The 21553-nt window shown below is 41.8% G+C and overlaps 2 protein-coding genes across 6 annotated transcripts; one reads left to right on the top strand and one right to left on the bottom strand.

Moving 5' to 3' along the window:
- Nucleotides 1-1103: 1103 nt before the first annotated feature.
- Nucleotides 1104-6618, top strand: ndnl2 (necdin-like 2). Of its 2 annotated transcripts, none has more exons than XM_084367062.1 (11): nucleotides 1104-1191; nucleotides 1490-1553; nucleotides 2851-2943; nucleotides 3035-3098; nucleotides 3796-3875; nucleotides 3981-4075; nucleotides 4496-4575; nucleotides 4674-4716; nucleotides 4822-4884; nucleotides 5567-5681; nucleotides 6218-6618. In XM_084367062.1, exons 2-11 carry the CDS (start codon nucleotides 1503-1505, stop codon nucleotides 6308-6310), a joined length of 777 nt encoding a protein of 258 aa, XP_084223188.1. In that variant the 5' UTR covers nucleotides 1104-1191; nucleotides 1490-1502; the 3' UTR covers nucleotides 6311-6618. The 2 variants fall into 2 exon arrangements, with proteins under 2 accessions (XP_084223188.1, XP_084223189.1); XM_084367063.1 differs by having other exon boundaries at nucleotides 1181-1271.
- LOC311265420 (6-phosphofructo-2-kinase/fructose-2,6-bisphosphatase-like) lies at nucleotides 6529-20086 on the bottom strand. Of its 4 annotated transcripts, XR_014623584.1 has the most exons (15): nucleotides 17359-17883; nucleotides 16018-16143; nucleotides 15454-15550; nucleotides 15190-15256; nucleotides 13971-14045; nucleotides 13821-13877; nucleotides 12393-12514; nucleotides 11740-11947; nucleotides 11461-11607; nucleotides 11268-11372; nucleotides 11031-11160; nucleotides 10559-10621; nucleotides 10405-10469; nucleotides 7656-9410; nucleotides 6529-7547 (listed from the first exon to the last, which is right to left on the bottom strand). XR_014623584.1 is itself a non-coding variant. In XM_084367060.1 (14 exons), exons 1-14 carry the CDS (start codon nucleotides 19678-19680, stop codon nucleotides 9351-9353), a joined length of 1404 nt encoding a protein of 467 aa, XP_084223186.1. In that variant the 5' UTR covers nucleotides 19681-20086; the 3' UTR covers nucleotides 6529-9350. The 4 variants fall into 4 exon arrangements, 3 of the variants coding, with proteins under 3 accessions (XP_084223186.1, XP_084223187.1, XP_084223185.1); XM_084367060.1 differs by lacking the exon at nucleotides 17359-17883 and adding an exon at nucleotides 19599-20086 and having other exon boundaries at nucleotides 6529-9410; XM_084367061.1 differs by lacking the exon at nucleotides 17359-17883 and adding an exon at nucleotides 18953-19076 and having other exon boundaries at nucleotides 6529-9410.
- Nucleotides 20087-21553: the final 1467 nt, after the last annotated feature.

Raw genomic sequence — 21553 nt, 5'->3', positions numbered from 1 at the left:
CTCTCTCCGTCAGACACTCCACCTGTCTGCCTGCCTCTCTAACTGTCTGTCTGCCTGCCACACTATGAGCTGGACTTTGTCTCTCAGCTGAGAGGGACAGACGGAGACAGGGACAGACTTCTCTGCCAACACTTACTACTTATATCAGCTGCACACTTATCACGTGACGTCACAACACAACTACATCTGAGTCGCCTGTTGCCACTTTGTGTATATAATGTAAACTACATATATGCAGATTACATTAACTGCTGAGTATGAACAGAGTCAAACAGACAAACAGCGACCCCCCGCGGTGACACAGGCCAAAAGCACAAGTAATATTACGGAGGTGTTTGTACAGTAATTGCGCTACCTATTTATAACAACAACAACAACAACAACAACAACAACAATGACAATAACATCAACAACAACAACAACAACAATAATAATAATAATATTTATATAAATTAATAATAATAACAATACTACTACTACTAAAACAGCAATAATAATAAAAATAATAATAATAATAATAATGATAATAATAATAATAATAATAATAGAAATAAACTTAATTTGGCACTTTTCTTTACAATTTTTTTTTATTAATTTCTATTAATTTTTATATGCAAATATAAGCATTTTAGCTCAATAGCTTCCACGTCATTAGCATTTTAGCTCAATAGCTCCCAGGTCATGTGATCAATTGACTCAAAATCAGTGTGGGATCATGTAACTACACTGGCTGCATGAGATACACCTCTTGTTTTTACACCTTACATCTTTAAATATTTTTTTTATTATTTTTTATAGTAAATATCAGCATTTTAGGAAGTCGGTGCACTTGAAACGTGTGAATGTCTGTCTAATATCCAACTTAAAACTAACTTCACTGAAGTCACTGACACTGTGTATTTGTAAGATTGATTGATTTTATTGTCATTATTATTATTATTATTATTATTATTATTATTATTATTATTATAGGCTCCGTTAAACTCAGATATTTAAATATTATTAGTATTCACCACTATATTGATATTATAGTTAATATCGTTTCAATCATCAGTAAAAAAAAACCCAACAACACAAAGCAGCCGGCGGCCGGCGCACTCTTGTTACGTCATCAACAGGCGCCTACCTTACAGCCGCACTAGCGGGAAATTGACAGTTTGGAAACGCCTGAGGAGTTTGTATTTAGGCGAAGTGAGTGAACATTTCCACTGAGCGGGATTATTAATACTCTGTTAGCATCGCTGCAGTTAGCTGAGACTGAGAAGTGAACGGTAAATGTCGTTTAAGTCGACTTTTCTCTTACAACAGCTAAGTTAGTTAGCCATCGAGCTGTGGTTATCTAGCTACGGTTACTTTAGCTTTAAGGTTCGCCGTGGTACTTCCGTGTCCTCGGGACGGTTTTGACTGTGCTGTAGTTGATGTGTCTGTTAGTTCATAGCTGTCTGAAGCATAGCGACATAACTGGATGTATTTCTTTTGTGTCGATCAGGCAGCTCGTCGCCATGACGCAGAGGAAAAGGCTGTCTAACACACAGAGCGCCACTCAGAACAGAGTAAGTGCGTCTCACACACGAACAAAACATCCTTCCATCATCTCCTCTGAGTGTCTTCAGCCTCTTCTGCCTCTCAGCTGTAAACATGTGCTCTGATGGATACTATATGAAGCTTTACATGAGAAGGTTTTATGCTCGAAACTAAAGATTGTTTTGATTATTGAATAATCTGATGATAATCAGCCTCTTAATGCATCGATTCATCCCCCAAGACGTAATTTAAGACATCAGATCAGTTTGCTTTGGTTGTTAATATGTGTCTGATTTGGTTTTCCACTAAAAAGTCCAGCTCGTTGAAAAAACACAACACAGAAGAAACTACTTGACTGAAAAGCAGAGATGAAGACTTGAGTCATTGTGACCTGGACCCGAATCGACTCAAGTCACTGTTTAAAACTTTCACATTAAGAAACCGGTTACATAAATTGGGTAATGATGTCATCATTAGGCAGGTACAGATACTTTCCCTGCTTTCCAGCACCCATACTACCATATTATTAAGTGTGCCAGAAAAAAGATGTATTATGTCCTAAATAACAAAGTTGGTGAAATGCAGTATGCCAAAAATATCAGGATGTTCAACTATATCTGGTCACATTTTGCAGTGTGCAAGCCAGCCTGCTTTTCTTACCCACAATTCTCTGTGCAGCTGAAGATTCGACACGTACGTCACGGTGTGTCGCGTGAATATAAAGAAAGTCAGTGACAGATGAAAGCACATTTATTTCTTTGAGCTTCAACGTAAATAGGAGCAAGAAGGTCAGAGTTCAAGCAAAGACTACAGAATCGTTGGGAGGGAAAGGGACCTGACTTGAACGTGCCCAAGACAAGACTGGGACAAAATGACTTCAGTCGAAAGGCTTCAAGTTTCCACATCGCACTTGTTTAAGTTTCAGGACCATGATTGGCTTCAACAGATGAATGTGAAAATGCAGCCTTCTCATCAAACTCTGCTCGTACATGAATCCTTATAGTGAAGGTCGAGGAACAAAATGTGTGGAGGGAAACTTGATCATTTTGTTGATGAAATGGGCCTCAGACACTCCTAACAAACACTGAACTTTGTGGGTTTTACACATTTTATATTTGCTTATTTCACGAGCCATGATTTTAAAAGATGGAGCTGCTTAAGACGACTGCTCGGGTGTTAGTTCTCTATAATTATGAGTTCTCCTCATCTAACATACTGAAACGCTGCAGAAGTAATTTACTCACAACCGTTTTTATATGTGACCTTCACTGTGTTCACATAGAAATGTCCTGAGCGTCTTACTTTCTGTGAATGATTATAACTCAGGAAGAAGACGATGACACAACATTCACTCAGCCAAGTACGTCGCAGGTTCAGAGAGGGCTGGAGAAAGTCACACCCGCACAGGTCGACCAAAAGGTAACACACAGACAGACACACACACACATGCAGAAATCCACAGTGTTATTTTGAACGATTGATGGACACATCTTGTCTGTGTGTCTTGCAGACAGCTGAGGTGGTGCAGTACTTCTTGGTGAAAGACCAAAAGAAAATTCCTGTACGACGAGCAGGTACAGCTGCATTTACTGTAAATACAATGTGTGTCAGTGAGGACAGTTGTACAAGTTCATTGCATGTCACCCTGTGAAGTGGGTCAGAAAATCTTTGTTGTAATCTTTGTCAGACTGTATTGTACACATTCGGAGGAATGCCTGATGCTCTGATGAATGTGTGGTGAATCGTATCTCCAAATGCGGGGAAAAAAAACAGCTGCACGAAGAGAAGCGTGATTTGCTCGTTCCATTCATCTGTGCCGCTCTCGTTTTTAAAATATGGCCAAAAAATAAATAGGTTTTGGCCGAAGTTAGTGTCGTAAAACTTTGTGCGTTTGAAGAAAGAAATATGTTTTTGCTTAATGCTGGCTTTCCAGTTTATTCAGCTTCGTTCAGTGTTGTTTATTCTGATTGTGGGATGTTTCACTTAACCTGTCTCTCATAATTGTCAATTCTCGACTAACTGATACGTTTTTTGGACCAAAAAATGTCAGAAAATGGTGAAAAATATCGATCTGTGTTTCATTCTCAAATGTCTTGTTTTGTCCACAAGGCAAAGATATTCAGTTTACTGTCGCAGAGGAGGAGAGAAACCAGAAAATATTCTAATTTAAGAAGCTGGAATCAGAGAATTTTAACGACTTGTTGCAGCTGTAGTCAAAAGTGTAATGTATGTTTCCATACTCTGATAAATGTCTCCTCATCGCCTTTCCAGACATTGTGAAACACGTGGTGAAGGAGTACAGAAACATCTACCCTGAGATCATGAAGAGAGCAGCACATACTTTTGACCAGGTTTGTTCAGTCTGAGAGGATCAGAGGAAACACTGGAAGCAGCTAAAGTGATATCACGTTAACACTAATACAGTCAGTGTTGCTTTTTTCTGCTGTTTAAATCAGGTATTTGGCCTCAAACTGGTTGAAATCGACGCCAAGAGTCACACGTACATACTGATCAATAAGCTGGAGACGGCTGAGGGAGCCTCGCCGATCAAGTGAGTAAATAACACTGTTGCATCAGTTTTTTTATTCATCACATATTGGTACTTTAACATTTCAACCATCACAGCTAGGGGTGTCACGATTTTGATTTTAAAACAAAAATGTATGGAAATGAGTTTTAAATTTTGATTATCGCATTCAAAAGCAGGACTGAGTTTGTTTTTGTGTTTAACACAAAAAAAACTTGTTTCTGAATACATTTCTTACATTTGTCCACATGGCCTCAGTGTGCTGTACTGTTATATCACACTGTGTAAAACCATGTAGCCTTGATAAAATACATGATCGGTTGATCTTTACAAATCAAGAAACAATAGTCCAGCAACGGTAGAGCTTAAAATCGAATTGTTGCTTTTGAGAATCGAACCCGAATCGCATTTTGTTGACAAATCTTTGTTGCGCTTGTGTTGCAGTAGCCCCGCCAATCCAAAGATGGGTCTGCTGTTCGTCATCCTGAGTGTTATTTTCATGAAAGAAGGAGTCGTCAGAGAAAGTGAGTGAGGGCTGTTTGTTGCATCAGTCACATACTTGTATTAGTCCATTCACCATAGTAATATTGTGTGAACCGCGTTGTTGTGTTTTGTGCTGCAGACCTCATCTGGAATACTCTCAAGAAACTCAGAGTTGACCCCGGGTGAGGCAACTTTGACTTGACTTGTTACACGACGCATTCATGAGTTTGATTGTTGCGATTCTTTTTATTCTTTCTTTTTATCCTGATGATGCAAAATCTGTGCAGAAAGAAACATGAAGAGTTTGGTGACGTGAAGAAGGTGGTCACAGACGAGTTTGTGCGACAGAGGTAAGAATCCTCCCCCCTCCTCCGTCGTCTGAAGGTGTGAACACTGATGGTGGCTGTTAGCTGCTGGTGATAGCTCATTCATCTAATCCAGTGGATCTGTGATCAGAAGGTCACAGGTTCAAGCCCTGCTGGGACCACTGTATGAAACTGTACTGGTGTGTTCAGAGCCAGTGTCTGTCAGACCATAGACTCTGGTTTATACCACACCACAGATCAGCAGGAGACTGAGAATCCAGGCCACGACAGCAGAGTGGTCTGGGCCAGTCCTGACTCCAAACATTTTCACTGTGTACACAAATGTATTTCCACACTCAGTTCACTGGCTTACATTTCAGTTGACTCCTTCTTTTGTCCAGAGATTGTTAGATTTGTGCATTTAGTTTTTAGCCCTGTGTGATGCGGTCCAGCAAAGTGCTGGAAGGTGGTGGATTTGTTTCTGTTATTTCAACCCGTGCTGCTGGTTGATGTTTCAGGACACAGTTCATTTTGCTGTTCCCTCTAACTGTGTTAACGGCCATCCACACTAAGAATGAGAGCTACAATGTGAACTATAGATATATAGTTTTAAATATTATTCTAACTCACGTTGATGGCAACAACTCTTTCATGAATGTGCTGAAAAATGTTTCACATTAAGGCTACGAATGACAAGCTTATTGTGTGCGTGTGTGTGTGCGTGCAGATACCTGGAGTACGTGCGAATCCCTCACACGGAGCCAGTCGAACATGAGTTTCGATGGGGTCAACGTGCTGAAATTGAAGTGTCAAAAGCCAGAATCCTCGAGTTCATGGGTGAAGTAAGTATCTGTTGTTGGTAAAGTTCACACTAGAGGATTTAAGACGGGTCGACCGATGTGTTTTTCTCAGGCCGATACGGATTATTTATAAATAAGGAGAACGATAAGCGATAATTGGAACAGATATACATTTGCAGAAAAAAACAAATCTTAGAGTCAAAGTCAAAATGTATCGTAAAAGTACAATTTCGAGGTACTTTACTTCAGTGTTTCCATTTTCTGCTAGTTTCTTTGCAGATTCAAATTAATTAGTGCTAATAAGCTCCTTTTGACATGTAGCTGATCAGATATTATGGACTTTGGTAGAGCGATGGTAGAGGGACAGCTACGGCGTGGGCCAAACATTCGAAAGGCTTGTGTAGTTGTGCATGAATGACACTTAAACTACAATGACTTCAAGAGCTGTGACAATCTGACAACTTTTAAAGTCCTGTAGTGTGACCTATCTAGCAGACTCTACCTACCTGCTGTTGTACTTTGAGTCGGTCGGTAAACTGAATATTTGTACCTAATGAAGATGTGTTGTTTGGTCTCAGCTTCATGGACAGGAGCCTCAGAGCTGGAGCCAGCAGTACAGAGAAGCTCACCCTGCCTCCAACACACAGCCCGGCACCAGCAGCCAGAGATAACAAGCTCAGTATCAGTGTTTCCCCTGTAATGTTATTTATTTTGGCATAATTTTCTTTTTTGAATGTGTTCAGAGTGAAGACACACAAATCAACTGTTACAATATGCAAGGTACAACAAACTGAACCATCATTTACAATCCTGGATTTTACATACTTGTATGTTCATGTGTTTACACCGAGTGTCTCTTTAAACATTTTAATAACGTTATCACACACAGTCAGGTATCATTTTCATTTTATTGCCTGGACTTTAAAGGTGACATTTATTTTTTCTCCCAAGTTCAGAAAATAAAGTCTTTTAAAACAGATTCAACATCACTGATTGCACTGATTGACATCGTCTTTACATTCGTTTCTCCCACACGCTCACAGCTGTTGGACACGAGGACAGTCCTGATTGTGGCTACATACTACAGAGCTCAGGACACACAGGCACAACTGCACATGAACATACAGAAGAGAAGAGCTGTGAGCTCAGATACAGTCTGACCAAACAGCACTGATCCGACCGTGTGGACTTAAACTTATGGTGCGTTCCATTGTACTCGGAAAAAAGCGACCTCCAACGTGGAAAAGTCGGAAACTCGGACGAGAGCCGTGTAGCTGTAGTTAGCTGACATGAACACATCACAGCAGTGTGGTTGCACACATACTGAACAATTACTGTGTGAAACGTGCAGTAAATAAAAATAGTAGTTGTCATTTTCACCTTCATTCAGTTGATCTGTGCTCATTACAGGAGAAGTCTTTGACAGTACGCATTATCTATTAAATCAGCTGCTGTAGTTGCTGTGAATTTCGCAGACTTTCTATTCAAACAGCCGTTTGCAGCGAGCGTCCATGTGTTTCAGAGGAAATGCACCGGAACGCTCTCGGATTAGAAATCAGAAATACCGGCTTGGAAATTACAACTTCCGACTTGCAATGGAACGCACCGTAAGAGCTGAGCGTGTTTTTTCTTTTTTAAAAAGGGACGGCTCGCGTCTTTAGATGCTAGTTTTCTGACGAAGACACTCGTCACGTTGAGAGGAAATGTGCGTTAATATGTGCTGGCATCCCTTTTTTGAAAATAAAGATCCCCTGAGAAAAAAATGTATTTTCTATTGCTCCCTCAGAGGACAAAGTAACTATAAAGTAACTATAGTGTAATCCTTATAAAGAAGCACACACCAGTGGCCTGTAGCACAGAGCGAGATTAGTGGGTTAGACGGCGGGGACTCTGATCCCCCCTAATTTTCTCGGCGGGCTTTTCATGGTTTCCTCCCGGGGTCCTAATTCTCCTTTATCGCTCCTGATTCATGACTGTTTTCCACACTTTTTCCCCCCTTTTAGTAATCACTAACACCTCGTCCTCCTCAGTGAGTGAGAGACAGAAAGAAATGAAGAGAAGGAATATTAAAACACATTTCAGACGCCTCGGAGAGGGAGAAAAAAAAAAAAAAAAATCACGTTTTTTCAGTAGTTTAAAAGAAAACTGGCTGTAAAATCTGCCACGCTGATTTTTCTGTCCATCACACTGCATCACTTTTAAATCGAGAGGCTGATAAAAAGTGGCTGAATGACAAGGGATGGGATCTTTGTGGTGCGTTCAGGAACAGCTGGGACAAATCCTACTAATTCTACCTTTAACTTTAACAGTCTTTGAATTATATTAACATGACATGAGCTTCAGTCAGCTTTGACCACAAATGTCCTTCAGAGGGAGACTTTTTACTCTGATACTCTGAGTACATGTCAGAGCCTGTACTCTATTACTTTTACTGGAGTAAAGAAGGTGAATCAGTACTTCTGCTTTTACAAGAGTGAGGTATCTGTAGTTATGGGCTACGATATCGGCCACGTTAATTTATAGCTTTACTTTTCTTATGTGGTTATTATCACAGCGTTGGTTCTTTTCAAGTTGTTGGATTATGTTGTTTATATACACTTTACACTAAATATCACCTTTTGATCCTGAATCAACCAACTTTCCTCATCGGTATCAGTTTAATCTCATTAAATCTTATTATTACTATTAAATAACAGCAAAGAAGTTAATAATAAACCGTATTTTAACTTAATTTTTGGTTGTTGTTTTTTTAACAATCAGGAACTCTTTCTGTAAAACCCGAGTTAACCGAGTCAGTTGACGACCAGCTTCATGAAACCAGTTATCAAAGATCACCGATGTCTTTTCTCAATGAAGCCAGAGAGCCGCACTATGTAGCTTCACGGTACAGGCCCCAGATCTCGACCTAAAACCAAGTAAAAACCTGATCACAACACAGAGACACTAAACAACAAACAGCCAGTCACCTGTGAAATATTCCCACCATTAAAAAAAGACATATTGCACCAGACGCCCACTTGTATCTTATGAAAATGATCATGTCAGTTAAAAACATACCACAGCCTCAAGTGTGTGTGTCTGTGTATGAACGGTGCATAGAGTAATCGAGTATATTTGACCTGTGTGAGGCACGTCGTGGTGTCGGGCAGTTAAAGTGCCAAATGTCCTCTTTAGTTTTACTCTGGAAGGACTGTGGGGTTTGTAGTTTCCCCCGTTTCATTCAGCATTTAGACCAAAGTCAACCAGTTAGTACAGCTGTGACGACCAACACAACCACAGCTACTCTAAATTCATATCTGCCTACTAGTCGTTTGTATACTCGTATATGTTGAACCTCTGTGAATGTGGAGACGAGATAACATGATGGGAAACGGCTCAAAGTGACATGTCAGATACTGTTATCAAGTTAAAAGCCGGCTGTTTGAATGTTGGTTAAAACAACGAGGTCCATCTGGCCAGCGTTCAGCAGTAGTAGCTCATTTTTCACAGTAAAGGAAGCTTCTTCTTCTTCTTCATATCAGACATTTGGCCTGAGCCCTGCATTATAAAGTGCATTTACAATGGAAATGCAATAGGAAAAATGTCTCATATCACAAAGTTTGTCCATTTCACAACAATGACCACAACAACAATGAACACAATGATTGATTAAATTAAAAAAAAGGCCACTTTCCATGAGGGTCGGGTGGACGCGACACCGGCTGTCCTCCCCTAGATGTGATCTGGGACCGTCTCCAACGCCTCCGCCGGGTCTCTGTCCACGTCCACGTTCTGAGGAAGACACAAAGCCGCCGTTATAGATTCGTCTTCATTCAGCCAACTTAAATACTCAGCTGCAGCGTTGTATCAAGTATCCAAAGGTCAAACTTTAGTAAAAGTAAAGACATGGTGTTAAAATATTACTTTGGTAAAAGACAAAGTCACCCATACAAATAGTACTTGAGTAAAAGTCTTTAAGGTTTCTGATATCAAATGTGTTTTAAGTATCAAAAGTATCTCCTGGCATTAAATGTACTTAAGTATCTAAAGCACAAGTAAAAGTAAATCATACATATATTTATGTGTGTATATGATGAGTCGACTGATAATCAGAATCATAAAAAAAAAAAAAATAAAAAAAAAAATCAGATTGCTGACAAGATAAAATGTGAAACTCTGATGCTTCATGAAGTAACTAAAGTAATCATAATGTAGTGAAGTAAAAGTCCAATATTTGGAGCGGAGGTAAAAAAAAAGAAGCAGAAAATGGAAATAATTAAATTAAATACCTGAAAACTGGACTTGAGTAGATATACTTAGTTACATTCCATAATGGCTTTGCTGTTGCAGAGCACTGTTGTATATTAATCTACTAAAAAACACCCAATACCTCAGAAAATATGATCACAAACTACTTTTTGTTTTTTCTAGCCTCACTACCGTCGCTGTAAATATCGGCTGATAACTGGGCAAATACCATCGATTTAGTAATAAACAGTGTTTGTCTGCATAATGTACGTAAATATAAAAAAGGATAATCAGATATTCTCTCCGGATCAAATCGAGTGGTGGAGGAAGTACTCGGATCTCAATAAAACTGCTAATACTGCACTAAAAATACAAGAAAGAAGGTCCTCCACTGAAAATGATACTTAAAGTACTAAAAGTAACAGTACTGTTAAAGTATTTTCATCTGCTGATCATTTTCTACATTTATCCACTGATTGGTTGTTTGACAGGAAGCTCTGCGGACACGACATGTTTTTGAAAAATAAAAATGATTCACCTCTGGTTTGTCTCTGTGCGTGTTGACAGCTTCGATGTTGAGGAAGACAGACTCCACTTTACAACCTGAGAGAGAAAAGAGAAAAACAGAAAGAGTTTGTAGACGGGTGAGGACGTTAACGGAGGAGAGATAAATGTCCGGCAGAGAGTCTGACCGTAGGCGACCGGGGTGAGCTTCAGGACCGTGTGGAGAGGACACTTCAGGTACGGCAGCTCAGCTGACACACGACGACAAAGAGAAAGTCAGTTCGTTGAATCACAGTTTAATATTTATGCATTTGAAAAAAGACCAAATCTAAGTACGCACGCCTCAAATTTGTTCCCACCTCATGAATACAAAGCTTCATTTTTTAAAAAAGGTTGATTTATTTCCTGAAACACCTGCTCACTGTAGTTTTACCCAACCAGGAGGGAATAGTGCATCTGTGGGGGACTACTTTCAGCAGCGGATGAATCCACACCTGGTGCTCTAGTGAGTCTGTGTCAGCAGGACGGTGTGTAAACTTTATGATGTTTCATGTCTTAACAGATGCTGCAGACACTAACAATCTTCAACAGTCATTTAGGCAAGACGGACTGAAGAAGGTGCGTCTGAAACGGTGACACCTGGTTGGTCTTTCCTCTCACCGGCACTCTTGTCCAGGAAGTAGGCCAGCAGACATCTCATGACAGCCTGGTGACAGATGACCAACACGTTCTCCTGCCTCTCCAGCTCCATGATGACGGGCTCCAGACGCTGGACGAGGTCTTCGTACGACTGTTCGGACACACAGAGGTTAATTTGACACACAGCTTAACATTGTTCCTCCGCCTCTCGGCCCTGTTTGAAAACCTTTTCTCATTAACGGCTCTCTCCTCCCTCACCTCTCCTTTAGGGTAGCGGTAGCGATACTTGTCTTGGTCCCTCAGTGCAAACTCCTCCGGGTAATTCTCCTGAATCTCCTCGTACGTCATGTCCTCGCAAACCCCCTGAGGCAGCAGACACAGACAAACAGAGTCTAAAACACACAGCTCTCCTCCTCCGGCTGCAACCTTCTCAGAGAATAACGACACTCACAGCGTCGATCTCGTTGAGGGCCTTCCACTGCTCGTACTGGACTCCCAGAGCCTCTGCAGTCTGGATGGTCCTCTTCATGTGGCTCGTCCACACCTTCAGGTCACTGATACACTGCCCACGCAGGTAGGCACCCAGAGCGCTGGCAAACTAACACACACACACACACACACACACACACACACACACACACACACACACACACACACACAGAGGATATGAGAATAGAAACAGGATGTGTCACATATTCAACACACACTCTCTCTCTCTCTCTCTCCTGACCTTCGCCCCGCGAGGCGACAGCCCCGAGTCTCCCCCGATGCGACCCATGAGGTTGAGCTCGCTCTCTCCGTGGCGACACAGGTAGATGGATCTCGGGGTGACGTGGATGTTCATGAGGTAGTAGACGATCCTGCTCTGAATGTGGTCCTGGACCCGGTTCACCAGGTACCTGCTGCCCACGTTGAAGATCTTGATGTACGACAAGTTCCTGCAAAGACGAGAAGAAGGACGAAAATCAGTTTATGCACCAAAACAAAAAAATAAATAAAAATCAACATTATCAAGACTAAATATACTGTAGTGCTGTTACATAAACCTGGTGTTCTTTATTTTACTAAATATCCCACAAAACAAAAACTTTAACAGCATATATTTTTACAATAATACGCTATCTACAATATCTGGAGAGTCTTATAATATAATATAATATAATATAATATAATATAATATAATGCGCTAATTTAGATTCATTAATTACACTCTGAACACGTTCCCTTCACGTACGACAGCAGCTTTGGAAACATGATTTTTTAAAAACATTGTCAAGAAAGATCATAAAAATACTAAAAAACTCCCAGATGAAACTGAATGTGATTGGCTGGAATCATCCAGATGTAAACATGAACACTGGACCGGCTCTGAGATGCCGTCACCTGTCCTTGTTGTCGTCCAGCGGGACGTAGGTCATCTTGTAACAGTCGATCCTCTTCAGGAAGTCGGCCACCGCCTCCTCTTTGTCACAGTCGATGTAGTCGGGACTGCTCAGCTTCACTTGCTGTTCGGAGACAGAGAGAGAGTCTGAGGGAGACGTCAAACTGCAGCACACGACCTCATCTCATGTCCAACATCACTTTTGATATTTATTATTTGAATGTATTAGTTTAATCTGTCAGGTTTGTTCCACAGATCCACCGATCAAATTTATTGTAAATTTGCTCTTTTCATCTTGTGAATGTCACAAATTCAGACCGAAGAAAGAAGAAAAGATTCAAGATGAGACGGAAATCTTAAAATGTGAATAAATCTGTTCATGCAGATGCCAAATACTGGAACCATTTAACTAGATTTACTCTTTAAATACCAACTTATTTAGTCAACACTGAGATTATATCCATATAATTTTGTAACGTGCAGTTTTTTCTCCATGTCAGTCCTTTGTCCAAGGTTTCTTCTCACCCAAAAACAAACAAGCCTTTCCTAAACTGAGTATTTTAATCTTTAAAAGACGTTTTCTTGTAACTAAACATAGGTCATGTTTCATTTCAGCGCCAACTTCGGCCCCACTTTTGGCAGCGCTGCTCTTAACTGATCACATTTATTGTGAATTTGCTCATTTTATCTTAAAGAATGTCAAATATATTCATGTCAAAGAAAGAAGAAGGAAATAATCAAAAATCTTTTTAAATGACTACGACATGCAACTTAAACATCTGTTCATACAGATGCCAAAAAATGTTACAATGAGTTTGAAATAATTTGTCAAGAGAAACTCTTGAAATACCAACTTACTTAGTTCAACACTGAAGTTTTGTACACGACACTTTTACTCTGAAGCGCTGACTTGTTTCAGTGTGAACGCAGCAAACCCAGTGAGAGTCAGCGTGGTGATCACGGAAAATACTTGTTGTTTTGCAGCCTCACATATTTAAAAAAAAGGTATTCAATGACTTCACATAAAGACAATCAAAATTAATTAAACCCAACTGCAAATGAGCCAAACTGAGCTGAAAATAAAAAAGGAAGAGAAGGTAAGAGATGTTAACAGCAGGAGAAATGTTCTCCATACGTGCAGAAATATCTTGTTTTGGAACAAACGACACATCAGATCCTTCCAACACACACGTGACCTGGCACACTGTGACCGAGCTCTGAGCAGCGCCGCAGTTCAGCCCGACAACCAATAAGAAACACGCTGGGCTTTGGTTCAAAACTGCTCCTGGCTCGAAGCTCGGCTCCGACAGTGATCCTGGAAACACAACATCCTGGAAACACAACTTCCTACACACACACACACACACACACACACACACACACACACACACACACACACACACACACACACACACACACACACACCTTACTTTAATATTCTCAGCGATGATTTCTGGATCGTCACATATCGACTCCACAAAGAAAACCTGCGCAGGCGGGACGAGAAAGAGCGAGAAGTTGTAGCAGCATTTAGATTTTTTTCAGGTTTTCATCTGTGATACAGGAAAAGAAAAACAAACCTTGTATCCGTTCTCTTTGGCAAAGCCGAGGATGACCTCTCTGCGCTCTGCGGTCGTGTTGGTGGCATCAAAAACCTGCAGGGGCGAATGTGACGAGTGACCAAACAATGAATGTACGATCGAGACTACAAACCTCAAAACAGATTTGTGGGTATTGACTGATGTACTGACAAGAAACTATAGCGCTCAGTTTGTCATCACTGATGTCGGCGTCATCGTTTCCTGTTACTATGGTGGGGCTTTATATGTAGTGTCATTATGTTTTAAATGTGCCGTAATCTTTAATGATGATGACATCGAATTTTCACAACACAACAAATCCACAGACTGTGAACAGCCCTGCACACAATATCTAATATTTTAATTGTCAGCTCTTTTCAATAAGAGAAATTATATTTTATATACACGTTTTCATATATTTCATTGTTTTTTTTTTTTACTTTAGCTTAATAATTGTTTTCACTCATTTTAAACAACAGGGCAAATTCTTCGTATATGAAAACCTACTTGGCAATAAACTCATAAACTGTGATGTTTGCCTTTGTGTATTTATGGTTGTGTTATTTATTGTCGTGTCAGTCTGAGCAAAATTAATTTCCCCTGTTGACAGTAAGAACATATGATGTAATAATGCAGCTCAGTTTGTTATCACTGATATCAGTCTTACTGTTGACTGGTACGATGGTGGCAGATCGCTGGTGAAAAGATAATATCACAATCTATTTAATTGCAGCCACGATCAACAACCTGAACTACAATCACTTTCTGATTACGCCTTCTCATTTTCTAATTTCCTTCAGTGTGTTAAACTGGTTCTTACGCATGTAAAAAAGTCAATGAAGCTCCTCTCTCCCACAGAAAACACTGCTCCTGAACGCCTCGTCAGTAGCCCCGCCTTCAATTCTGTGACATCACACCACGTCACCATATCACACATTTGCATAATTTATGCCTAACTGATTAAACACAGCTGCTCTGTTGTTACGATGCTGGCTCAGACGTGTGTGAGCCGACCAATCAGAGCCGACTGGGTGTTCAGGAGGCGGGCCTTAAAGAGACAGGCGCTAAAACAGCGTTTCAAGACAGAGGGGGCATAGAGAGCTGCAGTAGGAGACAACTGATGTGTTTTCTGAGCATTAAAGTATGTAAAGCTGTTCTAGGAGTAGCACAACATAAAATTATGAACCTGAAAATGAGCAGATGTGACATCTGTACTCACCACCACCTGCCCCAGATCTCTGTTGAAGTAGTCGGACACGTCTTTCAGGGCAGCGACAGCACAAGCTCTGTGCACAGAAACAGAAAAACAAACATTAATAATATAATAAAATATAATATACACGGTCTGATTTGGATCACAGTTCTCCACCACACACACCCGACACTTTCACACTTGTCTCTATACAGATCTACTGGTCTATACTCTCAGGACAGGAGACGTGTGAAGTCACACATTGTTGGCAGTGAGGCTGAAAGGTCGTACTTGCGTATCTTCATGGCCTCGGCGTTGTCGGCTCTGAAGAACTCGAAGCTGTTGTACGAACGCGTGGCATCTCGTCTATACTGGCCAACATTAAACACTGCGAAACAAAAGTGGAAGAGATGCAGCTTCTGTGACCAAAGATCGATTTATTAGAGTTAAATGTCAAAAAGATTTTCTATTGTTTTAGTCATCTATAAAGCACTTCTTAACAAATTAACGTAGCATCTCTCAGTGATTCTTAACACTATTATACTTGTATTCATTTGTTGGAAGGGCTGGAAGTCGTCTTCTGTCAAACAAATACGAACGAAGAAGTTCCCTGCAGCTTTTTCTGTGTTTTGAGTTTTTTGCATGTTCATGAGAAAACACTTGATTTCCAGATGTTGACCTACAAAACAAATATTTGCACTTTCTTGGCCTGACCTCAACATTTTCGAGTTGTGTTTATACAAGCGACTGAATAAAGATTCTCACGAACACTGAGTCAACGATTGTTTTTGTGTGGTTATCTGTGATCACATGTTGGTGTGAGGCTCAGTGTAATCCTGCACCGTCATGTGATACCTTTGGTCGTGACGCCGATCCAGTTCAGGTATCTGGTGAGCTTTTTGGAGATGTAGGTCTTCCCTCTGGCCGGCAGTCCCACCATCACTATCATGGTCGGGGAGTTGGTGAACTGAGGCACCGACGCTGCAAGAGAGAGACACACACAGACACACACACACACACACAGTGTTAAAACGCCTGTGCTGCACTTGAAGACGTTTCCATGGAGCCTGAGAGGTTTGACACAACTTAAAGGAACAGTCCAACATTGATGACATTGATCTTGATGAGAAGATCAAAACCACACACATATCTGAACCTTTAACACGAAGCTACAACCAGCAGCGGGTTAGCTTAGCTTAGCACAATGGCGTAATAAAGAGGGCTCATGTTTTCAGTAAACGATGACCCGATCATATGCATTTACTGAAAATGAACATGAGCTTATAGAGAGAGCCAAAATGGCCCCTCTGGTGGACCAACATGGGACCTCATTTCATATTTCTGAAGATCTTTTCACCCGTTTTAAACACTTTTCCTGTGCTGTGATTTTTATTAAAAGATAAATGTAACAAGGCTGTAATGTTTTCTTGGCTCATTGCAGAGCAGTGCATCCGTTATCTCACAGAGAGAGAAAGTGCAGCTGGTTCAGTTGGATCGATACTTTGTAAAATGAGTCTTGAACAGTTTCAAGTATTCAGAATCGATATGTGACACTGGACCCTTTAAAGCTCGGCCTCTCAGGTTAGCTTCATCTTGATAGTAATGTTAATACACGGTTCGTTAGTGGGTTGGAGGAACCACTGTATTAAACCAACAAGCAGCTGCGACAGTACAATGTTTCTCACATTGATGCGTCTGTGTTAATGATCTGATGATGTCACATAAAATCAGATCAGTCCACAGCCTTGAGAATGGCGACACGTTGTTGCACTGCTAATTACTCTGAAGTTTCTCTGTTAATCGTTACAGATAATGATGATCAGTCGCTGCCTTTAGTTTTAAGCACTATCACGTTGCATCATCTGGCGACAGAGAGCATCAAAACCGGCACTTAGTGATTTGAAATGATTGGGGATTCGTCAGATTAGAAGAGCGCACACGAGCGTAAACGTGCTCTCGTGTTGACCCTTTGGGGTGAACGGCCGTCCGGTCTGTCAGAGCGACTCCGAGCTGTGAAGAAGGAGAAGAAGAAATCCTCTGATCCCAAAAACACAAACCAACAGTTACATGACAGAAACCGCGCCGCTCTTAAAAGCTGTCAGACACCTTTTCTTTAATGCACAAGTATCAACTTGTTGAGCTGAAGACGCCACAACACTGTGGTATCCATGTGTGTCTGTTTGTGTGCGTACTCACAGCCTCTGCGTCTGCTCAGCCTGCTATTCATCCATGGCACCCAGGTCTTCTCCAGAGGGTTCTGAGTGAGTTTTCTTTGTGTTCCTGACATGGCTTCAACAGCCGACAACCACCGAGTGTGTGTGTGTGTGTGTGTGTGTGTGTGTATTCCTCTGCACTGTGTGTGTGTTTAACAGGAGGCTGATATATGAAGGCGCTCTACAGGTGAGCGTTCAGATTTTGAACCTTCTCACACCATGTCAGAGGGGGAGGAGCTCTGAGTGAGTCACCACGCCTGGCAGAGGATGCAGTGTCTCTGATTGGTCAGATAACCTGTCAGTCACGTTAACTGTCCCAGTAAAGCCCAGAGTGAGGGGGCATCGACCAATCACAGAGCACAACTCTAAACTTTGCCCCGGCAAACAGGAAGTGGTGAAGCGTGACAGAGCAGGAAGAACCACGCAGAGCGGCTCTATTAGGGTTTCATCACATGACCAATAAAGTGTGTGTGTGTGTGTGTGTGTGTGTGTATTAATGTGCATGATGAGTGCACACACACTTCACTTCAAGAACATTTAGCTGATAATATTTAAAAGCCTTGTTTTCAGAACACAGTCCGGTTCAGTCCACTGATCCGATACTGAACGGGTCGATTACTTGGAAAAAAGCGAGTATACAAGAAACAAAGCGACGCAGGTTTTTTATTCTTCAGGGAGAACTGGAGGGGAGATTTTAAAGGAGCATTCTGTAGTTTTGGTGAAGAAATGTTAATGAGCAGAGAAAGATCTTCATTGGCTGATTTTTTTCTGCCTAAACAAACTAAATAAACAAACTCTTTGTTTGTCTGAATAAACAAACTGACCTTAAAGGACGACACAGTTTATACTGTTTTACTTTGTTTATATGTGGCGGACCCTGCCACCTCTCCAGCTTCAAACAGTGTTCTGGGACCTTATTCTCCTCTGAGAACAATGTGGAAAAAATACAAAATATTATAGATATAGAGTTTGAATTTCTTCTCCAAGACACAGTGCCCCTTTAAGTTTCTATCAGTGTGCTAGCTAATGTTAGCCGCAGCACCGTCAGCTGCTTTGGGATGCCTCTCTCATCGGTTGTTGTGGTCCGGCTCGGAAAGCACCGACGTAAAATCATCCAGACTTTAAATCCTAAATATCAAACATGGAGGCGGCTGTGATGAGTCTGTGAGCAGTTCAGGAGGCTTTTCATCGATCCGCTCTTTAATTCAATCTCAACATTTTAATATTTACATTATAATTGAGGTAATAATACAAACTTAGAAATATTTATCTTTTCTATCAGTGAATAAACAAGCTGTTTAAGGTCAGTTTGTTTATTCAGTCATGAAAACAACGAGAGTTTGTTTATTTAGTTTGTTTATCTTCTCTGCTCATTAACATTTCTCACTAAAACTACAGAATGCACCTTTAAGTACAACATCGCTATTTTTCATCTACTCGCATCAAATTTCGCAGGAAAAACGTCTCATCATCCTGTCATGTCATGCACCACTTCATGCAGCGTGTGTGTGTGCGTGTGCGTGTGTCAGACAGACTGCAGGTAAATCATCATCCTGCTCTTTAAACTCAAACCTCACCTGTGCTGTCACACCGCACGCGCCGCAGCCGCCGCACCGCCGGTACGTTCAGCTTCTTGGACTCCATTTGTTTCTTCACGCAGAGACCGAGAAGAAGAAGGAGCCACGTGGGTCACAAGGACTACAGCCCCCTCCCTCCCCCCGACCCCCCCATCCCAAAATAAACGCCTGCCATCCCCGCAGAGCGTCCTTCAGCCTGCAGCGACCCGCCGCCCACTCCCCGGTCCGGACCGCCTGACTGACCGGGGCGAGGACACCCAACACCGCCGCTCAGCACGCCCCCTCTGCGGGCTGCTGCAGGGGGACACACGGGCAGCACATGCTGTTCCACAGCCGGAGACCTCCGAGGCTCCGCCACGCTCCACGTTACATAATGCTGCACGTGTGTGTGTGTGTATGATGTGATGATAACACGCGCACTAATCAATGAGAATGATCAACAGCTTGTGTCACGAGGTCGCGCACGCGCAAACAGTTCCCCAAATTCCCCACACACAAATTGAAAGAGGAAGTGTGAATGTTTGCATCGCATATGAACGTGTCAGCAGTGTGTGTGTGTGTGTGTGTGTGTGTGTGTGTGTGAGAGAGAGAGAGAGAGAGTGCGTGTGTGTGTGTGTGTGTGTGTGTGTGTGTCGCCGTCACTCACCGTGCGGCCGCTGGAACCGGAGCGTCCTCCCCGCGCCCCCCTGCGGCTCGGCCCCGTCTTGCGTAACCGTCGGTCCGTTCATCCTCCAAATCTATTCCTGGCGGAGCGCGCGCGCGTGTGTCTGTTATGGATGCGTGTGCGTGCATGTAGCATGTGCAGAGTGTGTGTTTCCGTGTGTGCCTCGGCTCTGTGGCGTGACGGTCGCTCGGTTTACAGACAAGTTGCAGCCCGCCGCCTCATCGTCCCACAGTGCTGGTCACGGTCCTCAGCGTGCTGCCTCCGGTTTAGTATTCCTGCGGTCACACACACACACACACACACACACACACACACACACACCGCCTGCGTCAGGGGAACTAGTCCTCCAGGTTTAACCCCTCGTTACCGACCCTCCTCTGCTTCCTCTGAATATCCTGTATGACAGTAAACAGCTCCGCTCGAGTCTCTGCAAATAATGTTCCCATCATCCGCCACGCCTCTGTGTCCTCTGTGGAGCCTGGCTGATGCTGTGCACTCACTGTGTGTGTGTGTGTGTGTGTGTGTGTGTGTGTTAGCACAGATACTCTCATATTCACAGCGGTGACAAAGTACATTAGTTCAGGGGAGTGATGAGCAGGGGCGTACTGAGGCTGTCTGAGGGCCAGGGGGCCACCAGCTGCCTGTGGTGGGAACTTTGTTTTGATAGTCATTAAAATCAACACCACCTTTTTTTTTAATAAAGTCATTAAAAAAACTTTGTTCCAACACTGAACCACAGTGATAATCTGAACAGTAACCTGAGAATAACTGATACGTTAATGTGCAGCTGGTAAAGATGGAGCTGGGTCGCTTGTGGATCCTGTTTGGATCAATCATCTTATTTTAATCTAATTTCATAATTTAAATATTGTTGTTTATATTTTGTGTTATAAATTTCAGCCAGTACAGTGATAACAAAAGTTTAGAATAAATGTAATGGAGTCAAAAATACAGTATTTGCTTCTGAAATGTTGTTAACTAGAAGCTAAAGCAGCAGAAAATGGAAAGTACCTCAACGTGACGTGGCAGTACAGTTCTTGATTCATCTGATAAGAATCTGATGGTTCCGGTCGGACCTGTCAGACTGCCAGCATAACTTTTTACGTAAACGTGACTCAGTGCTTCATTCAGACCGACACTGTCGTCACATTAATGTTTAGAGCTGCAGGTACGATTGCGAGGCACCTGTTGGCTACTTTATTTGAATATTTCCATTTCCTGCTTCTGTATACTTCTGCTTCACTGAAGTTCAGGAGGGAAATATTGCATTTATCTGCAAATTACTTTTCAGATTACATAAAACAAAACACAACAAACTTTTCAAGGACAACAGATCGACAGTTTAAAACCAGTGATTCCCAAATATTTTGCGACCTCATGTTCGAGGCCCCGGCAAAGGTGAGAGACGAACTGTCAACAACACAAGGAAACTTCCATCGATCATCTCGTGATCTTTCAGACGTGCAGGTTGAAGCAGGAGTCGTGGCGACCGACGACTCGACTGATAAACACAATTTCCTTGTTCTCAAGACGACATCCCAAGATTTTAAAGGCTGCATCAAAACTCGTTTCAGTAGCTTCTGTATTTATTTACCTCTGTATAGATTCAGCTTTTTATTTGTTTATTAATTCATTCATTTTACAATATGTTTAAAGGAGCATTCTGTAGTTTTGGTGAAGAAATGTTAATGAGCAGAGAAAGATCTGCCTAAACAAACAAATAAACAAACTCTCTTAGTTTTCATGACTTAATAAACAAACTGACCTTTTACTTTGTTTATATGTGGCGGACCCTGCCACCTCTCTAGCTTCAGACAGTGTTCTGGGACCTTATTTTCCTCTGAGAAGCTTCCAGCTTGTTTATTCACTGATGGAAAAAAGTTTGTATTACAACCTCATTAATATTGTAAATATTCAAATGAGTTTGAATTTCTTCT

The sequence above is a fragment of the Pagrus pagrus genome (assembly GCF_965226575.1).
Source record: "Pagrus pagrus genome assembly, chromosome: 11".
Taxonomy (NCBI): domain Eukaryota; kingdom Metazoa; phylum Chordata; class Actinopteri; order Spariformes; family Sparidae; genus Pagrus; species Pagrus pagrus.
The sequence above is the reverse complement of the archived record's forward strand: the minus strand, read 5'-3'. Positions and strand labels throughout refer to the sequence as shown.